Source organism: Bactrocera dorsalis, chromosome 1 (assembly GCF_023373825.1).
Source record: "Bactrocera dorsalis isolate Fly_Bdor chromosome 1, ASM2337382v1, whole genome shotgun sequence".
Taxonomy (NCBI): domain Eukaryota; kingdom Metazoa; phylum Arthropoda; class Insecta; order Diptera; family Tephritidae; genus Bactrocera; species Bactrocera dorsalis.
In genome coordinates, this window is record NC_064303.1 from 100497727 (window position 1) to 100522605 (window position 24879).

A 24879-nucleotide genomic window follows, 5' to 3' on the forward strand; every position below is an offset into this window, starting at 1 on the left:
GGTTGCCACCTGATTAGAAATATTTTTTTTAATAATTAAAAGCAGAAAACTTTTAATAGAACGTTATTGAAAAATGACTATTTTTAAGGGATGCCACCTGATTAAAATTTTTTTAATACAAAATATTCAATAAATGTGACTTTTAGGCTTTTCCTGACTTATACGAGTATAGCAAAGAAAATTCCCATGTTTTTACCAATTGTACAAAATTTTTCAATACTAGAAAATCATGCCAGCTGTCAGCTACAAAAGCAAAACCAACACAAGAATATGTTTAAAAGCTTCTGACAACTAATTAAAAAAAAATTAAAAAATTTTCTTGGAAAAAATTACAGATTTTTTTGCTTTCTGGCAACCTTTTTGTTCTGTAACTGGCGCGGCGTACTCTGTGTGTGCTCTTAATTGAAATCAATAAAAGCTGTTATTGCTAGCGAAAACGTCCAGCATACGGACACAATGAGAGCTTGCGACAGGTATCGAAATGGAAAAAATATAAAGCTGTCGTTTAATTTAACGCTTGACTGGCCACGAAGAACGAAACGCAAGTAAGAGAAAATGAGTAAGAGTAACAATGAAAAACAAAAAAATATGTAAGAACTTCTATTTATGGGTAAATGAGAGCAGTCGGGAGGTGATGAGATACTTTGGATACTTTTTGCTTTTACTCCTCCTTTATTTCAACGATTTTTAGCTAAGCTTGCTAGAGATGGCAGCAGTTGAAGTAGTAGAGTGGTGGCGGAACATTTTGTGAGGACCAAGGGTATGATTAGTAGATTCTGCGCTGCATAAGACTAGCTGATAATCAATGTTTTCATAAGTTTTATTGAGATGTTAATGGATGTCTTAATGTACACTTTATTATTACCGGGTTTCTAATTGTCAAATAATATGCAAGCAATGAACCAAACAGCTCAGCCGATAGAACTTGACCACCTTCACTTCACACCTAATTACACCGCGTGAAGCTGAAGCAAGCACGTATGTACATAAATGTGTATGCATTCACACACAATTTAATTGTCCAGCTACTCACACAGCACATGCTTATGGCTGTGCCCACTCTACAATGCCACTGAGTCGTCCATTTTGACCGCACTACAACCGCTGCCGCCCGCCTTACCGTGTGCGTTCGCGCAGCTGCCATTAGCGCCGCGTCGTCATATGTCGGAGCCTTCGTGCGAATCGCCCACATAGCCTTCGTCTGGGCTATCCGCCAAGGGGCCGTTTAAATGCCGCAGCTTTGAGGATTCTTCGGTGGCAGTCGCTGTGGCCGCCGTGGTTGCCGTCGTGTTGCTTGCAGATATGGTTACTGTGGTGGCGCTGCTGCTGCTGCCGTCATTACTGCTGCTGGCCGCTGTCGATGTGGTGGGTGAAACGTCGTTCTCATCGCATTCGGGTATGGTGGAGGCATCAGCCTGCGCGGCTGCACAACGTTTGGCGACGGTCGACGCGGACGTCGTGCCGCCCGTGATGGTGCTCGCTGTGGCCTTAGTCGTGACCGCGGTTGTTGTTATTGATGTGGGCACTTGTGTTTGATTTGTTGGTCCATTTGGTGTTAGCACAACTGTTGGCGTCGACTTATGTTGCTGTTGCAGCATATGCTGCTGCTGTTGTTGTTGCTGTTGTTGCATATGCGCCTGTGGACTTAATACGCCGACAATGGTCGGTGGATAGCGTATGGCCTGCACATGATAGCCGGGCAAACAAGGTGGCCACTGTTGAAATGTGGCATTTGAAATTGTGGAAGCGACGCCACCCGCGCCACTTACCGCGCCGCCGTCATGCAGGCTGGGCGCGGGGCTTTGGCTGCTCTTGTAGCCCTCCGGCGGCGATGGGTACTGCACTATATGCTGTTGTTGTGTTTGTGGGTAGCCCTCGGCAGTGAAGCGCACATTGGGCATATACTTGTCGTAGGTTGGTGTGCCGGAGCGCTGTAAGAACTCCGCCTCGAGGCTGTAACGCATGCCCGGATTCGCAGCGGACGCGGCGAATTGTTGCTGCTTGTGCGCGCGGTTGTGTGGCAGAGTGCGGTAGAAGTTTTGCTGTTGCATGTGTTGTGCGTGAGAGGGTTCGGCGCCCAATGAATGTTGCGGCTGCAGCTGTAGGTGATGATGCGAAGGTGGTGCAGGCGCCGACTGTTGCAAGTGCGCGTTGCTATAATCATAAGCAAAGCCATCCTGACCCAGGAAGCACACTGGGTTCAAGTGCACGTCCACTTGGTGTTGTGGCGCCGGTGCGGCGCTCAAGCTGTTCATTACGGTCTTCAATTGCATGCCACGCGGCAATGTCGTCATGGCGCCGAAGCGTGCTGCTGCAGCAGCATTCAACTGCATGTTTGCCGGCCGTATAATCTGTGAGCCGTACTGTGGTGCCAGTTGGTAGCAATTGTCGAATTGCACCGGCGTCGTCGACATACCCTGTATGCTGCACGGCCCCGAACAGTCACTGGCCGCATCGTAGTCTGCGTCTAAGGACGCCGCTGTTTTCAGCTTGCCATGATTAACGCTCTCGGCGTCATTAACCAAATCTGGATTTTTCTCCGCGTAATTGCGCACCGATGAAGGCGGCGAACAGTAGCTGACCGCATTGCCAACTAACATTGGCGGCGGCGTACCGCTCGCACTAGCCATGCTAACGCTCAACTGCAGCGTCTGGCCGCCATCGCCCATCACCGCGCTGCTGGGTGTTTGCTGTTGGTAGTGCGCGGGCGCATATAGCAGTAAGTTCTGTTGCATTTGGCCGCCCATAATGACGCCGCCATTTTCTTTACACAACTTGGTGGGCGTCATGCCCTCAGCCATCAACAATCCCGCGCCGCCGTTTAGTGAGTCGCCATCATTGAGTATGGACGAGCATTTCATCAAACCCGTCTCGTTGCCGCTGCTATCTGTAGCGTGTGCGCCACCGCCAACCACATTGGTAACCGAGCCGCCATTGGCACACTTCTTGCGCTTGTTCGGCTGGCGCTGTTTGCACTTAATCACTATCGTGCAGAGCAGTACCACAAATATGACGCCAGCGCCCGTGCTGCTGGCGATGATATAGTTCATGTAGTCGCGTGGAAAGGACACCTCATTCACCACAGGCGGTTCTTTGATGATAACGCGCAGCGTGTAGTTGCTGAAAGTTATGCCCGCCACATTCTTGCCCACACACGAAAAAGTGCCGTTATCCTCGGGTCCTACATTATAGATGAAAATCTCGCTGCGCTTCTCCTCCGCGCTGCCCGTCTCATCAATATAGTAGTACATATGTAGATTATCAATTAGACTGTCGTTAGTCATCACTTGACCGTTAAACAGCCACAAAACTTGCGGCTCCGGTATGGCACGCACCACGCACATTATCGACATATTACGGCCCTCCGAGATTTCCGTGTATGTCGATGAGGGTGTGACCTCTGGTAGGCAAGCCAGCTCATCCTTCTTCAGCGTCTTGATGGCCTGCCCTTTCAGTCGCGGCGGCTCCACGCACTTGGGTTCCTCGACCTGCGGCGTCACATAGTTATTGAGCCACATATGCAGATCCAATAAACGGCAGTCACACATCCAGCGATTGCTCTGCAAACTGATGCCATGCAGCGATTTGGGCAGTATGTGCTGACCCTGTATGAAACCGATGCGATTGCCATCCAAACGCAACCACTCCAGATTGTCCATGCCAATGAAGGCCTCATTCTCGATACGTTCAATCTGGCAGTTGCTCAGCTCGAGCGTTGTCAGAAAGGAGAGATGTCGGAAGGCCGACATCTTCAGCTCGCGTATGGGATTGCCGCTTAGCGAGAGGCGCATCAGCGAACTGTAGTCTTGAAACGTCTCGGTGGGTACATTCTGCAGCGAATTATCCGACAAATCCAACTCCACGAGATTGGTCAGGCCGCGAAAGGCTTTCTCATGTATGCGTATCAGCTGATTGCGTGATAGAAAGATTTTCTGTAGATTCAGCAAATCCATGCGTAGAAAGCGTTCACTTTGCAGCACTTGCAGACTATTGCCCGAGAAGTTCAACACTTGCGTGCCGGGATCCATGCCCTCGGGTATGTTCGGCAGCTCCTTGCCGCCGCACTCGACCGTCTGCTTGCCACCCTTCCACTTGCAGGCGCACACTTCGGCGGGGCAGGTGAGTGTAAGGCGGAAATTGGCCAACACGAGCAGCGTGATGGGCAGTAAGAGGCGGGCAGTTGATTGTTGGCGCATTGTATTGTTGTTGTTGCTAATATTACGTGCACTCGCTTGAGACGCTAGCTGTGTACGTGCATGTATGCGCGCCTTGCGGTATGTAGCCGTTAGTGTGTGTATGTGTGTAGTGTCAGCAAGTGCGTGTATTGGTGTGCATTTCGCTTTATTTCGTCTGCTCCTAAATGTATGCTATGGAAATGGGTCGTATGCGTTTTTCACCACTAAGCTTTCAAATTTCGTACCAGTCGTGGTGTGTTCTAAGATTTATGTTGTAATTTTATTTTTGTTGTAATTTTTTATTTTTTGTTGTAATTCTATTTTTGTTGTAATTCTATTTTTTTTTGTAATATTTTTGCTTCTTTCTCTCATACTCTAAAGTCATACATTAAAGGCATGGCTCAAGTCTTCTTAGCACTTGTCTGCGTAAGTGCATAAATATCGGCCCGTTGTCTAATGGTATTCGACAATAATACTCTCCCACTCCACTTGGCAGCGCTCAGTGACAGTTTTGAATTTTTTTTTATTTAAGTTTTTGTCATTTATTCCCTCAAATGCCGCTACTTCGTTGCTGTCTGCGTGCCTTCAGTTCATTTAAACTGTCAAATTACTAATCGTGATCGCCATTACTTGCCGCGTCAATAGCTTTTGTTGCGTTCTTTTATGCTGCCACTTTGCCGTCGACCATTCAGCGCGCTCAAGTCTAATCACATTTACGTCAGGCACGTTGTCTGTCTGGCTGGTGTTCAAATTAGGTTGATAATCAAAATCTGGTATTCCTGCTTGTGGGCATTTGTGAGTGACCTACAAATGGACGAGCTTCGACAATGTCGACAGTTTTATGTCGCTTCTCTTCCGGCTTGCCTCCGCTTTATTTTTGCTGCTTTGCACTTTGTCCAGCGACACTTTTAGCATGTAAATTGATTCATTTGACAAACGCGCGTCATAACCAAAGGCCGGAGAGTGTAATATACTCGCCTGAGCGCTGTGCGCTTTATGTAGAGATTTATGTAGAGACTGCTTTGTGTCGCTGCTGTGCCTACTGCACTACGCTCCCCGGTAAACAACCGCTATTGTGCGCCCCCCAGCGCCGCTGCTTTCCTTGATTCGCTCAGTCTTTTGTGTTAATTTCTTTTGCTGTCAGCATAAAGCCAGCGCTTGTCGTATTTCCATATATTTCCTGTGCTGTTGTTGTCTGTTGTAGATATTAGATGCTTTATCCGCACTTTATTGTGTCTTCTACTTTATGTATGCCACTTTATTTGTGCGTCTTTCTTATTCACTGTCACTGTCAACAACAGCCGAGCCGCAGCTACAGCAGCATAGACACACCGCTATTTTGCTACAACAATTGATTGTTCTTGAAGGCGCTGTGTGTGTGCCTTTGGCTTTATTATAATTTTTTTCTTGTTTGTGCTATTTTTGTTGTAGTATATGCGCTTTTTTATTTATAGTTGACTTCAAGTGCTGTGCTTCCGGCTTTCTGCCCACACACAGCTCCAGCACAGGTCCACTGTTTACTGTTGCTGACCGATTTATATCGGCCTTGTTATTGTTGTGCACTAACTCTGGCTTTGGCGTCGGCAACTATGTTTCATTTTTTTGCATTTATTTCTTATTTCTGCTCAGCTTCGTTGTTTACTTGCTCTATGTTTGCCTGGTATGTTGCTGTCGCACAATCAGCGCTGTGCGCTGGCGGCGTCAGTTGGCTTTGTGGTTGCTTTGGTTTGCCCGTTCGTTTGTAGCAGCTTTACACTTTCACATACTACGTAAACATGCTGCTTGTGACGCTTAAGCAGAATGAAGCGATTAAGTTACCAGTTGTTTATGTTCTGTTCTCTCAAGTCATCACTTTAACGATTGCAGTGAAAAAATCAATGCAGCGTACATTTGTTGCCTGCGGCTGATTTGCCTTTGCTGATTTCTGCAATGAAAAGGAAAAGCGGAAAAAATTAATTAACTCGTATGGCCTGAGAGTAGGAGCGATATGTTTTTAGCTTAAAAATATTTACAAAATACTTTACTTCACCTTGCAAGTGCAGGGGCGTATACGTAACATAACAATTCAGCAGCAGGCGCTACTTCACTATAACCATTAATTGAGCCGAGAGGCACTAAAAATTAATGTTGAGACAAAAAACAAGTTTAAAACTAAAATAGAAAATAATTAAAGCCACAAATTAAAAATAAATTAAAATTATACTTAATTTTAAAATTACATTTTAAACAAAAAGACAACAGAACTAAAGCTAAAATTAAAATCAAATAAATAAATTAAAATTAAATAAAAATGAAATTAAAGTCAAACTAAAAATTTAATTAAAATAAAATTAGTATTAAAATTAATTTAAAATTAAAAAAACTATTTAATATATTAAAATAAAATAAAATAAAATAAAATTAAATTTGAAATCAAAATTAAAATTAAAGTAAAAATTGAAATTTCAATTGAAAGTAAAATTAAAATGAAAATTAATTAAAATTAATAATAAAATTAAAATTAAGATTAAAATTATAATTAATATTAATATTAATTAAGATTAAAACTAAACTAAAATAAAAATTTTAATTAAAATTAATTAAAATTAAAATTAAGATTAAAACTAAACTAAAATAAAAATTAAAATTAAAAGTAAAAAAATTAAATAAAATTAATATTAAAATTAATTAAAATTAAAATTAAGATTAAAACTAAACTAAAAAAAAAATTAAAATAAAAATTTTAATAAAATTAAAATAAATAATCCCAATTAAAATTTAATAAAAAATAAAAAAAAATAATAATTTAATTTAAAATTAAGTTAATGCTAAAATTAAAATTTCAATTAAAACTATAATTAAAATTAAAGTTAAAGATAAAATTATAAATAAATATTATATTATAAATATTAGGTTACAAATTAACAGTTAAATTAAAATTAAATTAATATAATTAAAAATTAAAATGGTAAAAAATATTAAAATTACAAGTAAAATTAAAATAAAAGGTAAAATTAAAATTAACTTTAAAAATAAAACAACATAAAAGTCAAAATTGAAATAAGAACTAAAAGAAAATTTAAAGTTAAAGTCTTAATGAAAAAAATTAAACTTAGTATATTTTAAAAATCATATTAATAAAATGAAAAATTAAAGAATTAAAAAAAAAAATCAAAAATAAAATTAAAATTAAAATTAAAATTTCAATTGAAAGTAAAATTAAAGTTTATACTAAAATTGAAATTAAATATAAAACTTAAATTGAAATTTCAATTGAAAGTAAAATTAAAATGAAAATTAATTAAAATTAATAATAAAATTAAAATTAAGATTAAAATTAAAATTATAATTAAAATTAATTAAAATAATTATTAAAATTAAAATAAAAATTAAAAGTAAAAATTATGAATTAAAAATTAAAATTAAAAATAAAATTAAAAATCATTAACAAAATAAAATGAAAAATTAAAGAATTAAAAAAAAAATCAAAAATAAAATTAAAATTAAAATTATAACTAAAATTAAAATGGCGTGGTTTTTGGCAGAGTGCGAATTAAGATTTATCGAGAGAGCCAAAACTATGCTAATAATAAATTGACTGGTATACAAAAGTGAACTTCCTAAGACATTCATTAAGCGAAGATCTTCAAATAACCAAATCTTTACCTTTCGGTTTCGATTACGTATTTAAAGTCTATGACATTGGCTTCATTAAATTAAACGTTGGTCTATTGCCACTAATTTCGGCTATTGCCGCCAGGTAAACTTGCCACGTTGCATACTGCTTTCGGCTATTAAAATTAATGGAGTTAACAAACAACTCTCTGTGCTACTAAATACAGGCACGCTCACTACACACACATACAATTATATAAAGGACACATGCAACGCTGCGGAAGTAGAAAGACAAGCAAATTGTAAGCTTATTTACCTCGAGCAGCAGCAAAGCGTCGAGCAAGTAAATTAAACTTGATTATATCCACTTTATCATATTTGCCACCTTCCACTTTTTGCGTAGACCTGCATGCTGGCAATAACTGGCAAACAACAAGAATAATAACAATAACAATGCATGTACACAAACCGATGGCAGTAGGCATGAATAAAAACGGCCAACGCAACGGCAGTAAACGCAATAACAAAGCCAACAATAAATCATGTAACATCTTGTTGGGAAGATACTTAAAGGCATAAAATATAAATTACGCAAAATTAAGCTAAACGCATGGAAAAGCTGAAGCACACACACACAAACACAATCAAAGTGTAAGTGCTGAAATCAGTTCGAGTGGCGCGCATACTGGCAATGGCCTAAAGGGGTAAGGGAGTGAGTCCAAACAGCATTGCCAAGAGCATATTTTAAAATGACAGCTATATATCTCACTGCTGAGCAGACAATCGCCGCTGCTAGACAAAGCAAAACACACTGCTTTCAGTGGCAACGCCGTAATCGTGCGAATGGATTCATTTATTTATGTGTGTACGTGCGCCGGCAGGAAGAGGTAATAAAGTACAGTAATTCAAAGCTGAAATAGGCGGCTGCGAGTACACATGCCTGCACCTACCGGCGTTTAATAACAAAAGCGAAAGTTACACAAAATAATGGCTGCAAATGCAAACAAATGCTCTGAGAATATATATATATATGAATATATATGTATTTATATATGTATATATATGCATGTATATATATCTTTATACAAGTATAAAAGAACATATATCCATGCATAGGCAGCTGGATCTATTGTACTTTAGTGCTTTGTTTAGCCAAGCAGCCTGCTCTATTGTTTTGAATATAAAACAAAAGGTGTTGTCGGTAGCCTAACCTGCTCACAAACACACACTGCTGCATATTAGCTGCATTGAGCTCCTACAAACAGCAAAAAATTGTTTGTATAAAATGGGGTAAATTTTTCAGGTATCTTAAAGGCCTCTAGGAAAAAGTTGGTTTGCCATTAAGAAATTTAAATTAACATACTTTTTTTAGAAAACAAATTTCAAACTTTCCAAATCTAAACTGTTATTTTCTGGTCAGAAACTTCACATAACCTTGTAGATGTTGGGGCGTATACGTAACCTAATATTTCATTAGTTAATCTTCTCAGCGATATATTTGAGATATACATACATATATAAAAACCACATATATTCAGAATAGGGTAAGTTAAGTTGCCTCGAAGTTTGGAAGACACAGAACGGTGACATCGGAGATTAGAAAATATTTTATGTAATAATAATTTGTTTGTAACTGATAAACATGATGAGCTTAGCCAAACCGTCCTTCCGTCTGTCTGTATATCCGTCTGAAATTCTGCACGCGTCCGTTTCTCCCCAAGGAGCTACTCATATGACGAAACCGCCGATATCGGGCGACTGTAGCACATAGCTGTCATACAAACTGATTTATCAAAAGAAAGTGATTGTATGAAAAACTTTTTTATTTGACGAGATATCTTATAGACATTTAATATGCATTTTTACCTGAACCAATGGTGGACTCTACGGAGGAATTGTTTACATTGGACGACTAGAACATATAGCTCCCATATAAACTCATCTACCAAAAATTAAGTGCTTATATGAAAAACTTGTTCACTTATCGAGATATCTTTATCAAATTTGGTAGAGCTTACTATCCAAAGCAACGCAAGTATCTCCGGAATTTTGTTTTAGATCTGATCACTATATCACATAGCTGTCATACAAACTGAACTATCGGCATCAATTTCTTCTATGAAAAACTTTTTAATTTGGCGAGATATTTTCACAAAATTTTCTATGAGTTATTGCCCAAAGCAACGCTACATTCTACGAAGAAATTGTTCAGATCGAGTCACTATAGCTAATAACTGCCATATAAAATGACCAATTTAAATTGTTGTAAGAAATCTTAGTAACCGTGAAGGGTATGATATTTTCCGGACAACAGAATTTAACCTATTTCCCTCCTCTATTTTATTTTATTTTATTTTACAGGTCCAAAAATTTTCTTAAGCATACCGTCAGTTTCTCCTCACAAAACTTCACTTTAGCTTGGTAGAGTGTGGGGCGTATACGTAACATAACGATTCATTAGCCAACGCTAGTTTAAATTGTGGAATGTTATACAGATTTGATATTTAATATTTCTACGGAAAATAAATCGAAGAAAAATATGTAAAACAAAGCAAAAATAAATCTAAAAACATGTATCTATTCGGTTTCTGCGTGCAGTTTAGATAGACTACCTGACTCAATATAGCTCTTAAGTGTATATAGTCCATTAAATTAACTCTGCTTTGAGCAAGAAATTCGTCAAAATAAGTAATTGTGAAAGCACTGATAATCGTTTCCAACTTTGATACTAAGATGAATGTGAAATAATACTGATAATTTATATATTCGATGAGTCAAGCTCAATCTAGACAGGTTACATACATCTAAGCTTGAAAGCAGTTCAAAGGTTTTAACAATAAAAACAACATTTTTTAGCTGTATAAAATGCAGAGCTAAAAATTTTTCTAAAATATACTTCTCTAAGCAAGAAAAATGTTTCCAACAATGTTTGCGAACAAGGCTCCTCCACACATAACACTTTGCTGTTGCACCCCACGCTATTAGTTAAGCAATTACTTTAACGCTTTAGATACGAAATAAATTCGATGTGAGGCGTCGTATGTGTGAGATAAATGTGTGCTAAATTATATCTACTTTCAAAATAATAGCTTGTAATCAGTCTAAGCATTAAGCAACAAAGCAAACAGCAGGAAAAAGATCACACACATAAAAGCACTAGCAACCAACGCACACACAAACACAAGCATACAAGCATGTGTGTGTAGGCAAGCATGAATAAATTAAGGAAACTTTTTGCTTTGCCAGCGCCAAACAGAAAATGCAACAACAGCAGAAACAGCAATCATTTATTTAGAGTACAGAGTTTGGAAGTGAAAGGAAAATGTATGATTTCGTTGAATGCATGCTATGTTTGCTGGTGTTTTTCTTTTATATTTTTAGAGAAACAAAAAATAGGAAGTGAAATAAAAAATATAAACCAAGAGCTTAGCAAATAAGTGTGGAATAAATTTCTTATTTTTGATTTTTTTGTTTTTGTTTTTTCTTTTCTTTTGTGTTTTTCAAAAATTAGATGCTTGTATATATATGCGAGCGGTGGAAATGGAAGTGCTTTTGAGCAACGCTGCTTATGTTCGAGTGTAAGCGCATTAAATTTAAATCTTCGATTCTCCATGCCCGCAGCGCTGCTTGGGAAAAAAATTAATATATTAAAAAATATAATAAGCTTTAGAATCATAATATAATCAGTAAATTTTGCGTTTTGAATTGAAATATTTTTACATAAAACGGATAAAAAAAAATATAAAAAAAAATATTTACATATGTATAAAATTTTGTATATAAAATATTTGAATCTTATGAAAAATAGAAAAAAAAATAAAAATAAAAAATTAAAAAAAAAGTATTTATATAAAATTTTGTATAAAATATTTAAATCTTATGATAAAAATAAAAAAAAAATCGTTCTCAAAACTTCTATTTATGTCCATTACAGCTATGACAAACTCAAGCAAAATTTTTAGTGCTCCTAAACTCATACTACGAATTTAAGTAGCTGAGCGACCTTTATAAGTCGAAAGTATTTATGCATAAATATCAAACCAAAGCTATTTTAAGCCTGCGTAATTATTATTGAAACTAATTAATAGAGACTTAAGAAGCCCTAGGAGTGACCTAGAAGAAAATCACGATTCGTAAGTTCAAACTAATATTGTATTAGTTCTTAATTATTATTGAAACTGATTAATGGAGACTTAAATAGCCCAGAAACAGACAGAACAAAGTCAAAACTCATCAATGCTACTTTGAAGTACTTCAAAATTACGCATTTCTTTTCACAAAGTCACAGCTTCAAAGCGTGAAAATACTGGCAGCCACAATTTAAATTGCTGCGACTTCAACTAAGCAACCAAATAGCTTATATTACGCTAAATAATACAAAATACCTGGAATCAATTAACTACAAACAAGTCAAATAAGGGAGCTAAATAGAAAACCAATAACTCTATCTACTATATATACCCAGAACTACCACCAAAAAGGGCTAATACCACAAACTACAACGGCAGACAAAAGTAGTCAACTCAAAGGCCACTAAAACGCTAAGAAAGAAGCATGAGCGAAACCCTACCCGAAGACATTGTGTCGAAATCGTATTAAAATTAAGTAAAACTGCCAGAAATGACAAGCGACCGCGCAGCGCAGACCAAGTGTAAGGCAGCGACCGCAGTGACACCAGCAGCAGCAGCAACATTTATGCTTACAACAAAGGGAATGAAGACCAACGACGCAGCAGCCAAAACCAAACTTTGTGGTAAGACTAAAATAAGGAGTATTGTTTGAACGTTGCTAGCGAGATGCGGAGAGACAGCCGCACAATGAAAGCCTTGCCGAGCAAATCAAATAAACCAAAAGGGATAAAGCACACGCGAAGGCGAAAACAAAAGCGCTCACAAACACACGCACATACTTTGAGAAGGGCATATTATTTGTTATTGACAGCACTGCTTTGCTACAAAGGCTGAGTGGGTGGTGGGCAATACGCCACACCCATATCAAGCTGGCGGCAAGCTGATTAACAGTGGCAGCCATTCTAACTTGTCGGCTTAGCGCTCATTGTTTGTGCGCATTACACGACGATTTAGGCAAATATTCGTGTATCATTTGCACATGTATAGCCGGTGCAGATAAAGGGTGTTTTGTTCGAGGTGTAAGGGATAGAAGGTGATTAAAAACAAGAAAAAATTTGAACTTCGCTTGGAGCAAAGCTAGAGCACCATTCACAATTGATAAACCTTTCATTTAAGCACTTTATATAGAATGTTTAGTTTGTATGGCAGCTATATTCTTTAGTAACCCGATCTGAACAATATTTTCGGAGATTTTTTCAATGCCTTATTCAATAATATTTGTCAAATTTCGTGAAGATATCTTGTCAAATGAAAAAGTTTTCCATACAAGAATTTAATTTTCATCGATCGGTTTATATGGCAGCTATATGCTATAGTGACTCAAAATGAACAATTTTCCCATAAATTACACTACGGTTTTAGCTATTAATCCATGCCAAATTTCATGAAGATATCCCTTCCACCAACAAAGTTTTCCAAACAAGCGCTTAATTCCTATCATTCAGTTTATATGGCAGCTATACGTTATAGTGGTCCGATATTAGCTGTTTCTATAAGTAAGCAACTTTACGACAAGTAAAGAACGTGTGCAAAATTTCAGAGCGATATCTGTAAAACTAAGGTTTATAAAGACAAACGGACAGAGCTAAATTCACTCAACTCGTCATGCTGATTGCTTATATATATATTTTATAGGCTATCTACATATTATTTCTAAAATTATACCCTATGTACATAAGTATGATACAGTACGGTTACACATATGTACATATATGTATGTATATATGAGAGAGCGCATATAACCTCTTTTCGAATATTGCTTAGTTAGTCGTTTGATTTATTGATTTTATTTATATTTCTCCTTTTTTGCAAGCTAAATTCACAAATAAATATATTTTCTAGCAATAAATAAAAAGTAAATAAATCGCTTAATATTCTACATTTTTCATTTTCATAATTTATTCAGCTTATCTAAATCGCCTGTCAACAACCACAGCTAGGCAGCAAATAATGCCGAGCGCTAATTGACATTTGAATTTTATTTCGAAATTGCTTTCAACAAGGACATTAATTATTAGAAAAATTCTCTACATGAATAAATATTTGTTTTATAAAATCGATAGCAGCGCGGCGAAGATTTTGTTATACAATATTTTGTTTGGCTCAACAACTAGAAGCTCATTTGCAGCAGATGCCACCGATGAGGAGACTTTCGCTTGCAACTATGATAGTGTCACAGTGGTGCTAGGAAGTTTGTTGTTTTTGGGTGTAGCTGCGTATTTGTGTATGTGTTTGGATGAGCAGTTTGCAGTGCTCTATTAAATAGACTTTTTGTTTTTGGATATTTTATGTAAACTTTTTCAGGTTCAACCGGGTGAAATGGAAGCAATCGATGATACCTTTAACTGATACAAAATATATGCCGAGGAACTATACTGAGAAATATAATAATAGAAAATATAAAAATGTTAACCAGAAGAACAAGAATTATGTATAATAAATGTGAACATCAATCTGGGTAAATGTATGTGATTTATTTAATAATGACCAAGCGCACCTTTTTGATGTGCTTTTCATAGCTAATGGCGGACAATTCTTTGCATAGACTTTCGAAATTTTTTTCGTTTCGAGGTTCCCTACCTTTTTGAACAAAAAACACGGAAATTTCAAATTGAATGAGGGGAGTTTACTATCATTCGAAAGAATATTTTTTGGCATTAATTTTCAAACATTATCTCTTTCAATTCTTGGCTGCGTCCACGTCTCAAATGGTTCATACGTTGATTCCAACCATCGATGACTCGTTCGAGCATTTCGACTGGTAACTGGCGATTGACACGCGTGATGTTTTGCTCCAAAACCTGAATCGAAGCTGGATTGTCCGCATTGACTTTAGACATTACATATTCCCACAGGAAAAAGTTTATCAGTGTGATATTGCACGATCTTGGTGGCCAATCAACCAACCAAGAACATGAAATTATCTGCTGACCGAAATGTTCTCTCAATCAAGCCATTGATTGAAGCCATGTGTGGGAAGTATCGACAACTTGTTGAAACCAAATGTCGCCAAGATCACGAGTTTCAATTTCAGGCATTCAATAGTCGCTCGTTATGGCGCGATGACGGATACGTTCTCACCGACATTATTTTTGAAGAAGTATCCACCAGCCCACAAACTATACCAAACGGTTTTTTTATAGATGAAATGGCAGATATTGAATCACTTCGTCGCAAATTTGCTTGTTTACGTACACATTGTGCCACAAATCGGTTCCATCGCTGAACAAAATTTGGATCAAAAACGTCGCCATTGAAGGTCGAGCAGCTTTAGTTCTCATACAAGCTGTATTTCGTTTCATACGCTTCGAATTTAAGATCTCGACGTAAAATGCGCCCAGTCGTTTGATACGTCAGTCCGAGTTGCTGCGAACAGCGCCGAATCGACTTTCAACGGTCTTCGTGTAAACTCTCAGCTACGGCGGCTATATTTTCTTCACTGCGGGTTGGATGTGGTCTCTTCGGTTTAATTTTAACCAGTAATGATGATAATGATTTGTAAGTGTTGCTCGGGCGTAAGTCTTTCTACGATGAAATGCCAAACAATACTCAACAAAAATATCACGACAGCTTGACACGACTCATGCGTAAACTGTGAAAAGGATTCTATTGAAGAAAGTATCTTTAGTAAGTTTTTCCTATGTAAACGCTATGCATATTTGTTATTAATATTTTTTTTTCATCAATCATTCAAAAGCCTAAATGATCAAGAAGAGAAGCCAAAACCTCTCTACAAACGTAAACGTTCGCCTGATGAAGAGACCACTACATCTTCCTTGAAAAGAATTGCCCCACCTAATATTGACCTCATTAGTCTTTCTTCCTTTTGGCCTCAAGGAGATAGGCTTTCTTCTGCTCAGAATACAGAGAACAAAAACCTTCTCAGGATCTGCTTCAAAATAACTCTAAATCTGGTAGTAAAAATGTTGTTGTAACACCGCGAAAAATGTCAATTTTCAACTTAAGAACATTTTGGAAAATATTTTTCCAAAAAAAAAGAAAACTCGATTTAGTTGTTTCTGGAATTCTGAATGAGCTGTTATTCTCACCTCTTTTTCACATCGAACCATCTAAGCCGAATCAATATACCATATTTCGGCAAGCTTTCTAAAGTAGCATTATCGGTAGTTATTGCCTTATGTAAGTTGTTACCAAAGTGAATGCCTTGGGATATATCACAGCAGATTTCTTTTTTCATAACAAACAACTATCGCTATTTTACTACTTCTTCCTACTGCTTTCCCTATAAGAGCAGACAATGAAATTAGATTGTCGTCATGAATAAAGAAAACGGGCAGAAAAACAAATAGAGGAAATAAAATTCTAATGCGACTAAAGATTGCTGTCGTTTATTGCTCACCGCTGCCACATTACAAACCACTCGTCTCAGCGCGCACTCTCAGCTGTGTGTGCGCGTGTGTGTGGATTTCACTAGAATTGCTCATAAACCAAGCAAATGAAATGCTAACAAAGGCTGTTATGTTGCTAAAAAAGTTTTATTATTGCATTTGCCTTGCCCCCCCACGCACCACTACAATTATGCATAGAAGCCCCACAGCGCCGATTGGAAATGTTCACCATTCAAGTGGAAAAGTTGTTTGGAAGGAGCCGAAAAAAAAAATGAAAACAACAATCAGGCAGAAAAATCGGCAAAACTCTTACGTAAGCACGAGCATAAGAATCTGGCGAATTGATAGCAGACGTTGCTGTTGCTGCTGCTGTTGTTGCTGTTATTGAGGCAGCGGCGCAGAAACATGCATAGCCTGGGGCCAGCAGCGGCTGTAAGACGTGGAAGACGAAGCATGTGCGCAAAGTAGATGTGATTATATTAGCGGCATGTTGCTGATAGCATCAATTCGGTGCGCATAATAGCATCATATATCGCTCCGCTTAAACTGCTGCTTTGCCTCACTACTGCTTATCAGCAGGGGTATAAAGTGCGCATTTATTTATTGCTAGCGCACGCGTGTGTGTGTGTGTGACGTGCTTTGGCGGTCTGCGAAGAACAGAATATTGATTTTGCTCAAACAATTCGCTGCCAGCTTCATTCACACATACATGTATATATATACTTATGAGTGTGTGCTTAGCAAGTGCTACGACTGTAAGCCTACACCACAATACAAGTTCGTGTGTCTGCCTGCTTCTGCATAATAGGAGCATAAGTGTTCGCGCAACTGATTTGCGCTCGTCATTCAACGCGAGTTCAGGGTTAAAAACGCATTACGCGAAGCGGCAAGTGGGTTGATTGTTTGCTGGTAGCGCTATATGCTGTGGCTGGTGACTGGCATTAATATTGTTTATTAGTGTTGGTGTTGAATATATGCTACACTTAGTGGCTGCAACTGATGAAGTGTCTTGACATTGTTGTAATTATGATTATTGTTGTTCGCAGTTCGCTTTTCCTTTGGCAGATAATTTGTCGTTAGCGCACAAATATACATAAGTTTATCAGGAACTGTGTGTGTGTTTATGTGTCTGTGTATCAGTATGTTTTAGTGCTTTAATGTTACTGCTGCCATTTCCACCATTATAATCTCGGTTGTGGGTGGAAATTGTGCAGGCGGAAGTTGAAAGATAGATTGCGAAAATCAGTGTTGGTGCCACTGCACAGTGGACATGTTCGGTGAAAAATGACAGTGTTAAAGATTAAGTGATCAAATGATAAAAGTTTGTGGGCTGTGAGAGGATGTGGACACAAGTAAATTTGATATTATATTAATTTCCTTCGATATGAAATACAATTTAAGTATGTATATATTTTTTCCGAAAATTTAATATATAGGTTTATGTTCAAAAATGATTCGTAGTAAAGCGAAACTTATGCCCGCAATACTAATATACCATATATATATCTTTCTTTCAGTTTTTACTTTATCCCAATATCTTTAAATTAGTAGACTTTGGATTTCATGTATAATTTGTTTGTGGAATTTATAAGCTGGCAACTCTTTCAGGGCAAGAAACCAAATAAATTTATAAAACTAATAAGTTAAAATTGCAACTAAAATTTCATCGATCTGGAAAGCACTTAACAAGTTAAATTTTTTTTATACAAGGTTGCCACCTATTTGAAGTATGTACATATGTACATATGTAATTTCTTTTTAAGATTCAAAAATTTTAAAATTTATTATGATTTAATAAAACATAGGCTGAAAATCTTAAATTTAATTTTTATAGTGTTGCCACCATTTTTTTTATTAAAAAAAAGTAAAAACTAGAAATAAATTTAAAGGCTAAACTTGTTTAATAAATACTAGAAAATCGTAAGCACAATATGCTTTTCTAATGTTGCCACCTGGTGTATTGTTTATTTGTGAAGTTTTACAAAAATCTTAAATAACTTGAGGAAAAGACCTCGTTAATAAATTTAATTGAAAGTCCAAAAAAAAAAAATAATTTTTTTAACAAGTTTAAAAGTTGAGATTTTTCTTTTATAGTGTTGCCACCTATTTTTTTACTGCTTTGAATATTTGTAAAATCTAGAAAAAAAATGTAAAAACTAAACATAGTTATACATTATATTAATTGAAGGCCATGAACAAAACTTTGTTTGTCAATATTGCCACCTGTTTTATTGTATATATTTTATTTTCGAATTTTTACCATTCTTTTAATTGAAAGTCTAAAAGAAATAATGTTTTTTACCAATGATGCTATCTGTTCTTTTACAGTGTTACCACCTGTTTTATTGTATACATTTAATTTGTGAATATTTTTAAAAATTTAAAATAACTTCAGAAGAACCCTTAGTTAATAAATTCTTTTAATTGAATATCTGAAAGCAAATAATATTACTTATAATTTTAACAAACTTATTTTTTCCAAAGTTGCCACCTATTTTATTGTTCTAATTTGTTTACCATTTTTAAATTGTTGATAGAAATCTTAACCAAATGCGTGCTAAATTAATGCACAAAAGCTTCGAATACTCTCTTTAGTAACAATTTTTAACTGCAAAAATATAGCGGTAAAAATTTAATATATTTCGGTTTGCCACTAAAACACAAAGTTATCAAAAGGACCAACAAAACACGAATAGTTGTATATAACCTCACTTTTCCACCGCCAACAGCACACAGTGCCATTTTTGCCTTTCACTCAATTCAATTATGTGCCGATTGTAGCAGAACGCTGCAAACGCTCCACTTTTGCTGCTGACATTGTTGCAAATGAAAAATAGTTGAATTATGGTATCGCGGCTGACAAAGTGCCCTTCGCAGCATAACTTTAATATAATGGTTCGAATGTGTGGTTTTCAGTGCCGCAGATAAGCGATATGAAATTAGCTTCAAGTGCAACGTTGAGTAGTTAGTTAGTGAATAATTGTTGTTTTTGTCATTTCACTCAAATGTTTTTAACGACAGCCGCCTTTAATACATACATATTCACACACACAAACATGAATGTTGAGCACTTTACATTTAGCCGACATATTTTTGCCGTTATAAAGCATAGCAAGACGTGGCGAGTGTTTTTGTGTGTATGTATGTGTGTGAGTGTTTGTGTGCGTGGCTGAGAGCTTTCAAAAATATGTTGCTAGTGGCACAAAAAGCTCATTTGCATTTTGAAATAATTCACGCAGCTGACATTCGAAACTGTGCGCGTCATAAATATGCATAATATACGATTTAATTGCACACTTAATGGCAGAAATAGCTAAATTATAACAAAAACGATTAAACCAAGTAGAAACGTTGGGTACGGTTGCGGCGAAATTTAAATATCCTTCACAAATAAACAAGTTTCTATAGAAGAATGTAATTTTTAACGTTCAGTTTGCATGGCAGCTATAGGATATAGTGATCCGATCTGAACAATTTCTTGGCAGATTATTTTGTTGCTTTTGATAATAATGCGTGCCAACTTTCGTAAAGATATCTTATCAATTAAAAAGGTTTTCCATACTAGAACTTGAGTTTGATTGGACAGTTTGTATGACAGCTACATGTTATAGTTGTTCGATCTAAACAAATTTTTCAGATATTAATTAGTGGTTTTAGGTATTAATGCATGCGAAATTTCATGAAGATATTTTGTCAAATAAAACAGTTCTCCATACAAATACCTGTTTCTAATCGTTAAGTTTGTAGGCTGGCTATATGTTAAGGTAGTCTGATATCGTTGATTCCGACATATAAATAGTTTCTAGCAAAGAAATGATTGTGTACAAAATTTCAGTTCGATATCTCAAAAACTGGGGGACTAATTATACTGACAAACTTGGCTAAATCGTCTTAATTGATTCTGTTTAGAGTATAAAAAATACAATAAAATAAATGACAGGTGCCAAAATTACAATAAAATATTGCATTTATTTTGAAATTTTTGAAATGAGTGCATTTGTCACTTAAATATGTCAGCTGCAAGGCTTTTACACACTGAAAAAGGTCTTCATGAATTTTTAAGCACTAATCACTTGTGGTCACTCTACTGAAAAATGTTACGGTAAATGAACAATGACTTCAATAACAGTTACTTGAAATATAATTTATATATTTTATATAATTTTTGCAGTTCAACTGGAGAACTTTTTTTTTAGTTTCAGAAAAAATATTTGGCTTATTTATATTTAATTAAACCTAGAACTAATGAGTGCAGTATTTAAATGAAAAAATGTTCTATCTCAATTAAAGCTTAAAAAATTATATAATGATAACAAGCAATCAAAGGAAGACAAAGCATAATTGCACAAATACCTCTCCTCTTTCATTTTAGGCACAAGCGAAAGCATTTCGTGCATTTTGATTTCCACGCGTCCCAAACCAACGCGATCTTCAAAGCAAAAGCGCCATATGTTTGTATTTAGTCATGTAAATTATAACCGCTTTGTGCCTAAATGAACGAGATTTTTGCGTGTTGCTCAGCGGCCAAAACACACACACCCTTACATACAAACACATTCTCACATACACACATCCATGCATTGACACAAAGAAACGCGCGAAGAAGCGTACGCACACGACGCTTGGTTGACAGATTTCCTTAGGCAAAATTGTAATTAGTTACAAAGTAATCCAATTAAAAATAAGCAAAGCATAATAAACAAACAACGTGTCGACGCTGCGTCAACAGGCGCAATCTGCGCATAGACGACACGCCTAATCTCATAAGAAAAATCACAAACATGCATATATACATACATACATACTAAAGATGCCTGCCACGGGTAGTGTTGCCGCAGAAAAAAATGTACAGAAATGAAATAAATAAGCTTTTTGCTGCGTGCCACACAACTACATAATCGAATGAGATGTTGCACCGAAAAGCGCCGTTATGTTGCGAGCGTGCCGGTAGACCTTTGTTTGTATTCATAATGACATGTTGCATGCGTGGGCGTGACACAGATTTAAGTGTTTTATCTCCTTCCTTTCAATAAACTGCCTTCAATGCACTAGCGCACACACACATATATAAACAAGTAAGTGGTTTTGACTAATGCACAATAAGCTTGGCGTTGTTGGTCCAGGCAGTGTGTAGCTAATTAATTAAAACGGCGGAAAATGGTTTAGCATTTGCTTATGGAAAACAAAAGATAGATAGACAGAGAAATATATATATATATATATATATATAAAGAGAGGACGTTATAAAAAAGCGGAAGGGAAAACAAGGTCATTGTATTTGAAGCCTTAAAATTGAGGCTTGAATAAAACCATGAACCAAATAGCTAGAATCAACGCATAGAATTTGGTTCTCAGCCGAGTTTTGACGAGTGATTTTTCGGATTATTAAATTTAATATTCACCTTAACAAGGTTTGGAAGAACTTTCTGGCGCTCTAATAATCGTTTTGCATTCAACCAAGTGTGATCGTCGTTACTGGAAGCCTTCATATCTAACAAACCTATTTTAATTTAATTTTTAAAGAAAATTCAGATTATGAACAAGGTTGTGCTATGGAAAAGAAGCTGGGGACCACGAAATATTATAATGAGTCTTCTTTTTAGACGCAATAAGACAATATTTTTCTCGGAGTTCGACTTTTCCCTCTAACATGACTTATTTACTTAGTTTGGTTTGTCATTTTATAATGAACAGACAGTCAATAGGGAATGCCATAGAGCCATAACGAATGACTTTTTCGTGTCTCAATTGGACGATGTTGATGTGGACGATCTTTGGGGAGAAAATGAAAAGATTTCATATATTTTTCGCAACCTAAGTATTCCTTGCTCACTTTATTGTATTATATCTAACCGGATAGAAAATTACGATAAGTGACTAGGGCAAGTAGTGAGTCGATTTTAGTCCTTATGTGAAGTATAGTTTTGAATGATTATAAGGTTGGTTGAGGTTAGGTTAGATGGCTGATCTAGAAAGATCGCACTTAGGCGGCTATACGTAGTCCTTTGTGAAGTCATTGAGAAGAAGAATTTCTGTGTTTAAACTTATAAGTTGGCACAGACGTTTAATTTTCCCCACCGCTAGCTCGGTTGAATATTTGAAGGTATGCGCTCCCAAGTGTTTAAGCATTGACCTCCCAAAAGCGGAAAAGTTAAGAAGGATGTGTTGAGTTGTTTCAACCTCATCTTCTTCCACACAGCATCTGCGGATGGCGGCTGCGATTCCGCTGTGGCCTGGCACTCATACCAGTCTTATCACAATGACACTCGATGCTATTGATAGCGAGGTTAGGAGCTCTTTGAAAACTCTGAACGTACTGTTAGTGGAAAACACTGTAATAGTCAGAGAGTCTGAAGCTGGAGTTTATTGAAAGCTCTTGACAGTAAACTCCTCCACCAACTTTTCCCCAAACTTTGAATCATCCGTAAAGAAGCTCAGCCTCTCCAACAACGGCTTCTTCCCACCCACAACTCCCTCGCCGGTATGCGAATAGAGAAGGAGCATCGAGTGTTCAGTCACCTTTTCTTTTACCAACACGGATTCTATGAGTCTGGTAGCAACTTTCGTAGCTTCCGACGATATCTACGGGCACTGTATGATAGAATATAGAACGGAAATATATCGAGAAATAAATTAGTTTATTAAATTTAATATTTTTGGTTTAAAATCACTTGCTAACTCACCATTTTCTGTTTCGTACATAACTTTAATGTGTTATAGGAAAGCAAAATACGTCGAGTCTAAAGTATGAAAGTACCTAATAGAAATGCGAAAAATTAGCAATTCAATTCATTGCGCCGAACTCATCAATGGCAATCAGTGTGGCAATCTTCATTACGGTTTACGCACAAATGCATGAGACACACACGCATACGTATATGCATAACCGGCTATTTACAAGTATTTGTAATTCAGTGCCTTTGCATTGCTCAAGCACTTCAAACGCAAATCAGCTGTGATGTAACAGTGGCAATCACTTTTCATTTGTCGGCAATTCACAAATGTAATGTGCAGCGATAATCTAGTTTGCCAACAGCTACAAGACAACAACAATAACAACAAATAGAGTGCGTATGAATCAGCATAGAGGCATGCTTTTAGGCGTGTGCGCAAGCGCATATGAAAATTTCTTTAGTGCGGGTTGTTGCTGTTGTTGCCACACGCATTGTATTTGATTGCCAACATAAGCAGCAGCGTAAATACCAAATGTAATAACAAGAACAACATTAGCAAAAACACTAACAACGGCAGCAATGTCAGTTTGGCAGTGAATGCGGTAGAAAATGACTGCTATCCAACCGAGAGGAACTAGTAATAAACGTGTGTCAGGCGCTCTGATGAGTTAATTGAAATGTGGAAGCAAATCGGATTCACTAACTCCACACAAATGCATGCAAACGTTTATATTTGCATGCAGTGCTTTGTGCGTACATTGAATCCCTCACATAATCAATATGCCTAAATGACAAATGAGTGAAAGCAGGCCTGTCAACGCGTTTAGTTAGCCAGAAGTATGTCAGAAGATAACGTACAGTGGTGCCAGAAATTATGTTGATTTAGTTTGACTGATGTTTAGTTACTTTTTTACGGCCGTGATAATATGGAAAGAATACTTATAAAATGTTGAAAATTTTTGATTTTTTCTAGAGTTCTTTTTATACCCTGTAAAGGGTATATTTAGTATGCCACGAAGTTTGTAAAATCCAAAAGAAAACGTAGAGGATTCCATAAAATATATATATAACGAACGATTCCATAAAATATATATGTAACGAGCTGAGTCAAATCAGTCATCTGCCCGTCCATATGTCTGCATGCGTATACGTGAACTAGTCCTTTAGTTTTAGAGATATCGATCTGTAATTTTGTGCACGTTTTTTTCTGCTTAGGAAATTGCTCATTGATGAGAATGGCCGACATTTAACGACTATAGCATATAGCTGCCATACAAACTGCGTGATCAAAATCAAGTTCTTGTATAGAAAACTTCTGTATTTAACAAGATATCTGCAAGAAATTTTTCACGGATAATTATCTAAGGTAAAATCACGAACTCCGAAGAAATTGTTGAGATCGGACTAGTTTAACATATAGCTGCCATACAAACTGAACGTTCAGAATCAAGTGTTTGTAAGGAAAACTTCTGTATTTTAAGAGATATCTGCAAGAAATTTGTCATGGATTATTATCTTTGGCAATAGCACGAGCTCTGAAGAAATTGTTAAGATCGGATCATTTTAACATATAGCTGCCATACAAACTGAACGATCCAAATCAAGCGTTTGTATGGAAAACTTTTTCATTTGACGAGATATGTTCAAGAAATTTAGTATGAATAATTGCCTGAGGTAGTGAAGCAGTCTCCGAAGAAATTGTTTAGATCGGATCGTTGTAGCATATAGCTGTCGTACAAACTAACCGATGGGAAGCAAGTGCTTTTATGAAAAAACATTTCATTTGGAAAGGTATCTTAAAGAAATATGGCAAGAAATATAACATAAGAGAATAGTGTGATCTCTGAGAAAATAGTTGAGATCTGATAACTATAACATATAGCTGCTATACACAAACGTTTTTTTGTTTTACGAGTATACATCTATAACAAAAAAAAAATTAAATGTTTTTAAGCAA

General features: G+C 36.6%; 1 protein-coding gene across 1 annotated transcript in view; it reads right to left on the bottom strand.

Annotated features, from left to right (window-relative positions):
* Positions 1-270: 270 nt before the first annotated feature.
* The window catches only part of LOC105232038 (uncharacterized), a 55365-nt gene continuing 30756 nt past the window's right edge, over positions 271-24879 (bottom strand). Inside the window, exon 2 of the mRNA XM_049460968.1 lies at positions 271-6099. Coding sequence (XP_049316925.1) covers positions 1158-4196 — 3039 coding nt within the window. The 5' untranslated portion in view covers positions 4197-6099 and the 3' untranslated portion in view covers positions 271-1157. The remainder of the gene's footprint in view (positions 6100-24879) is intronic.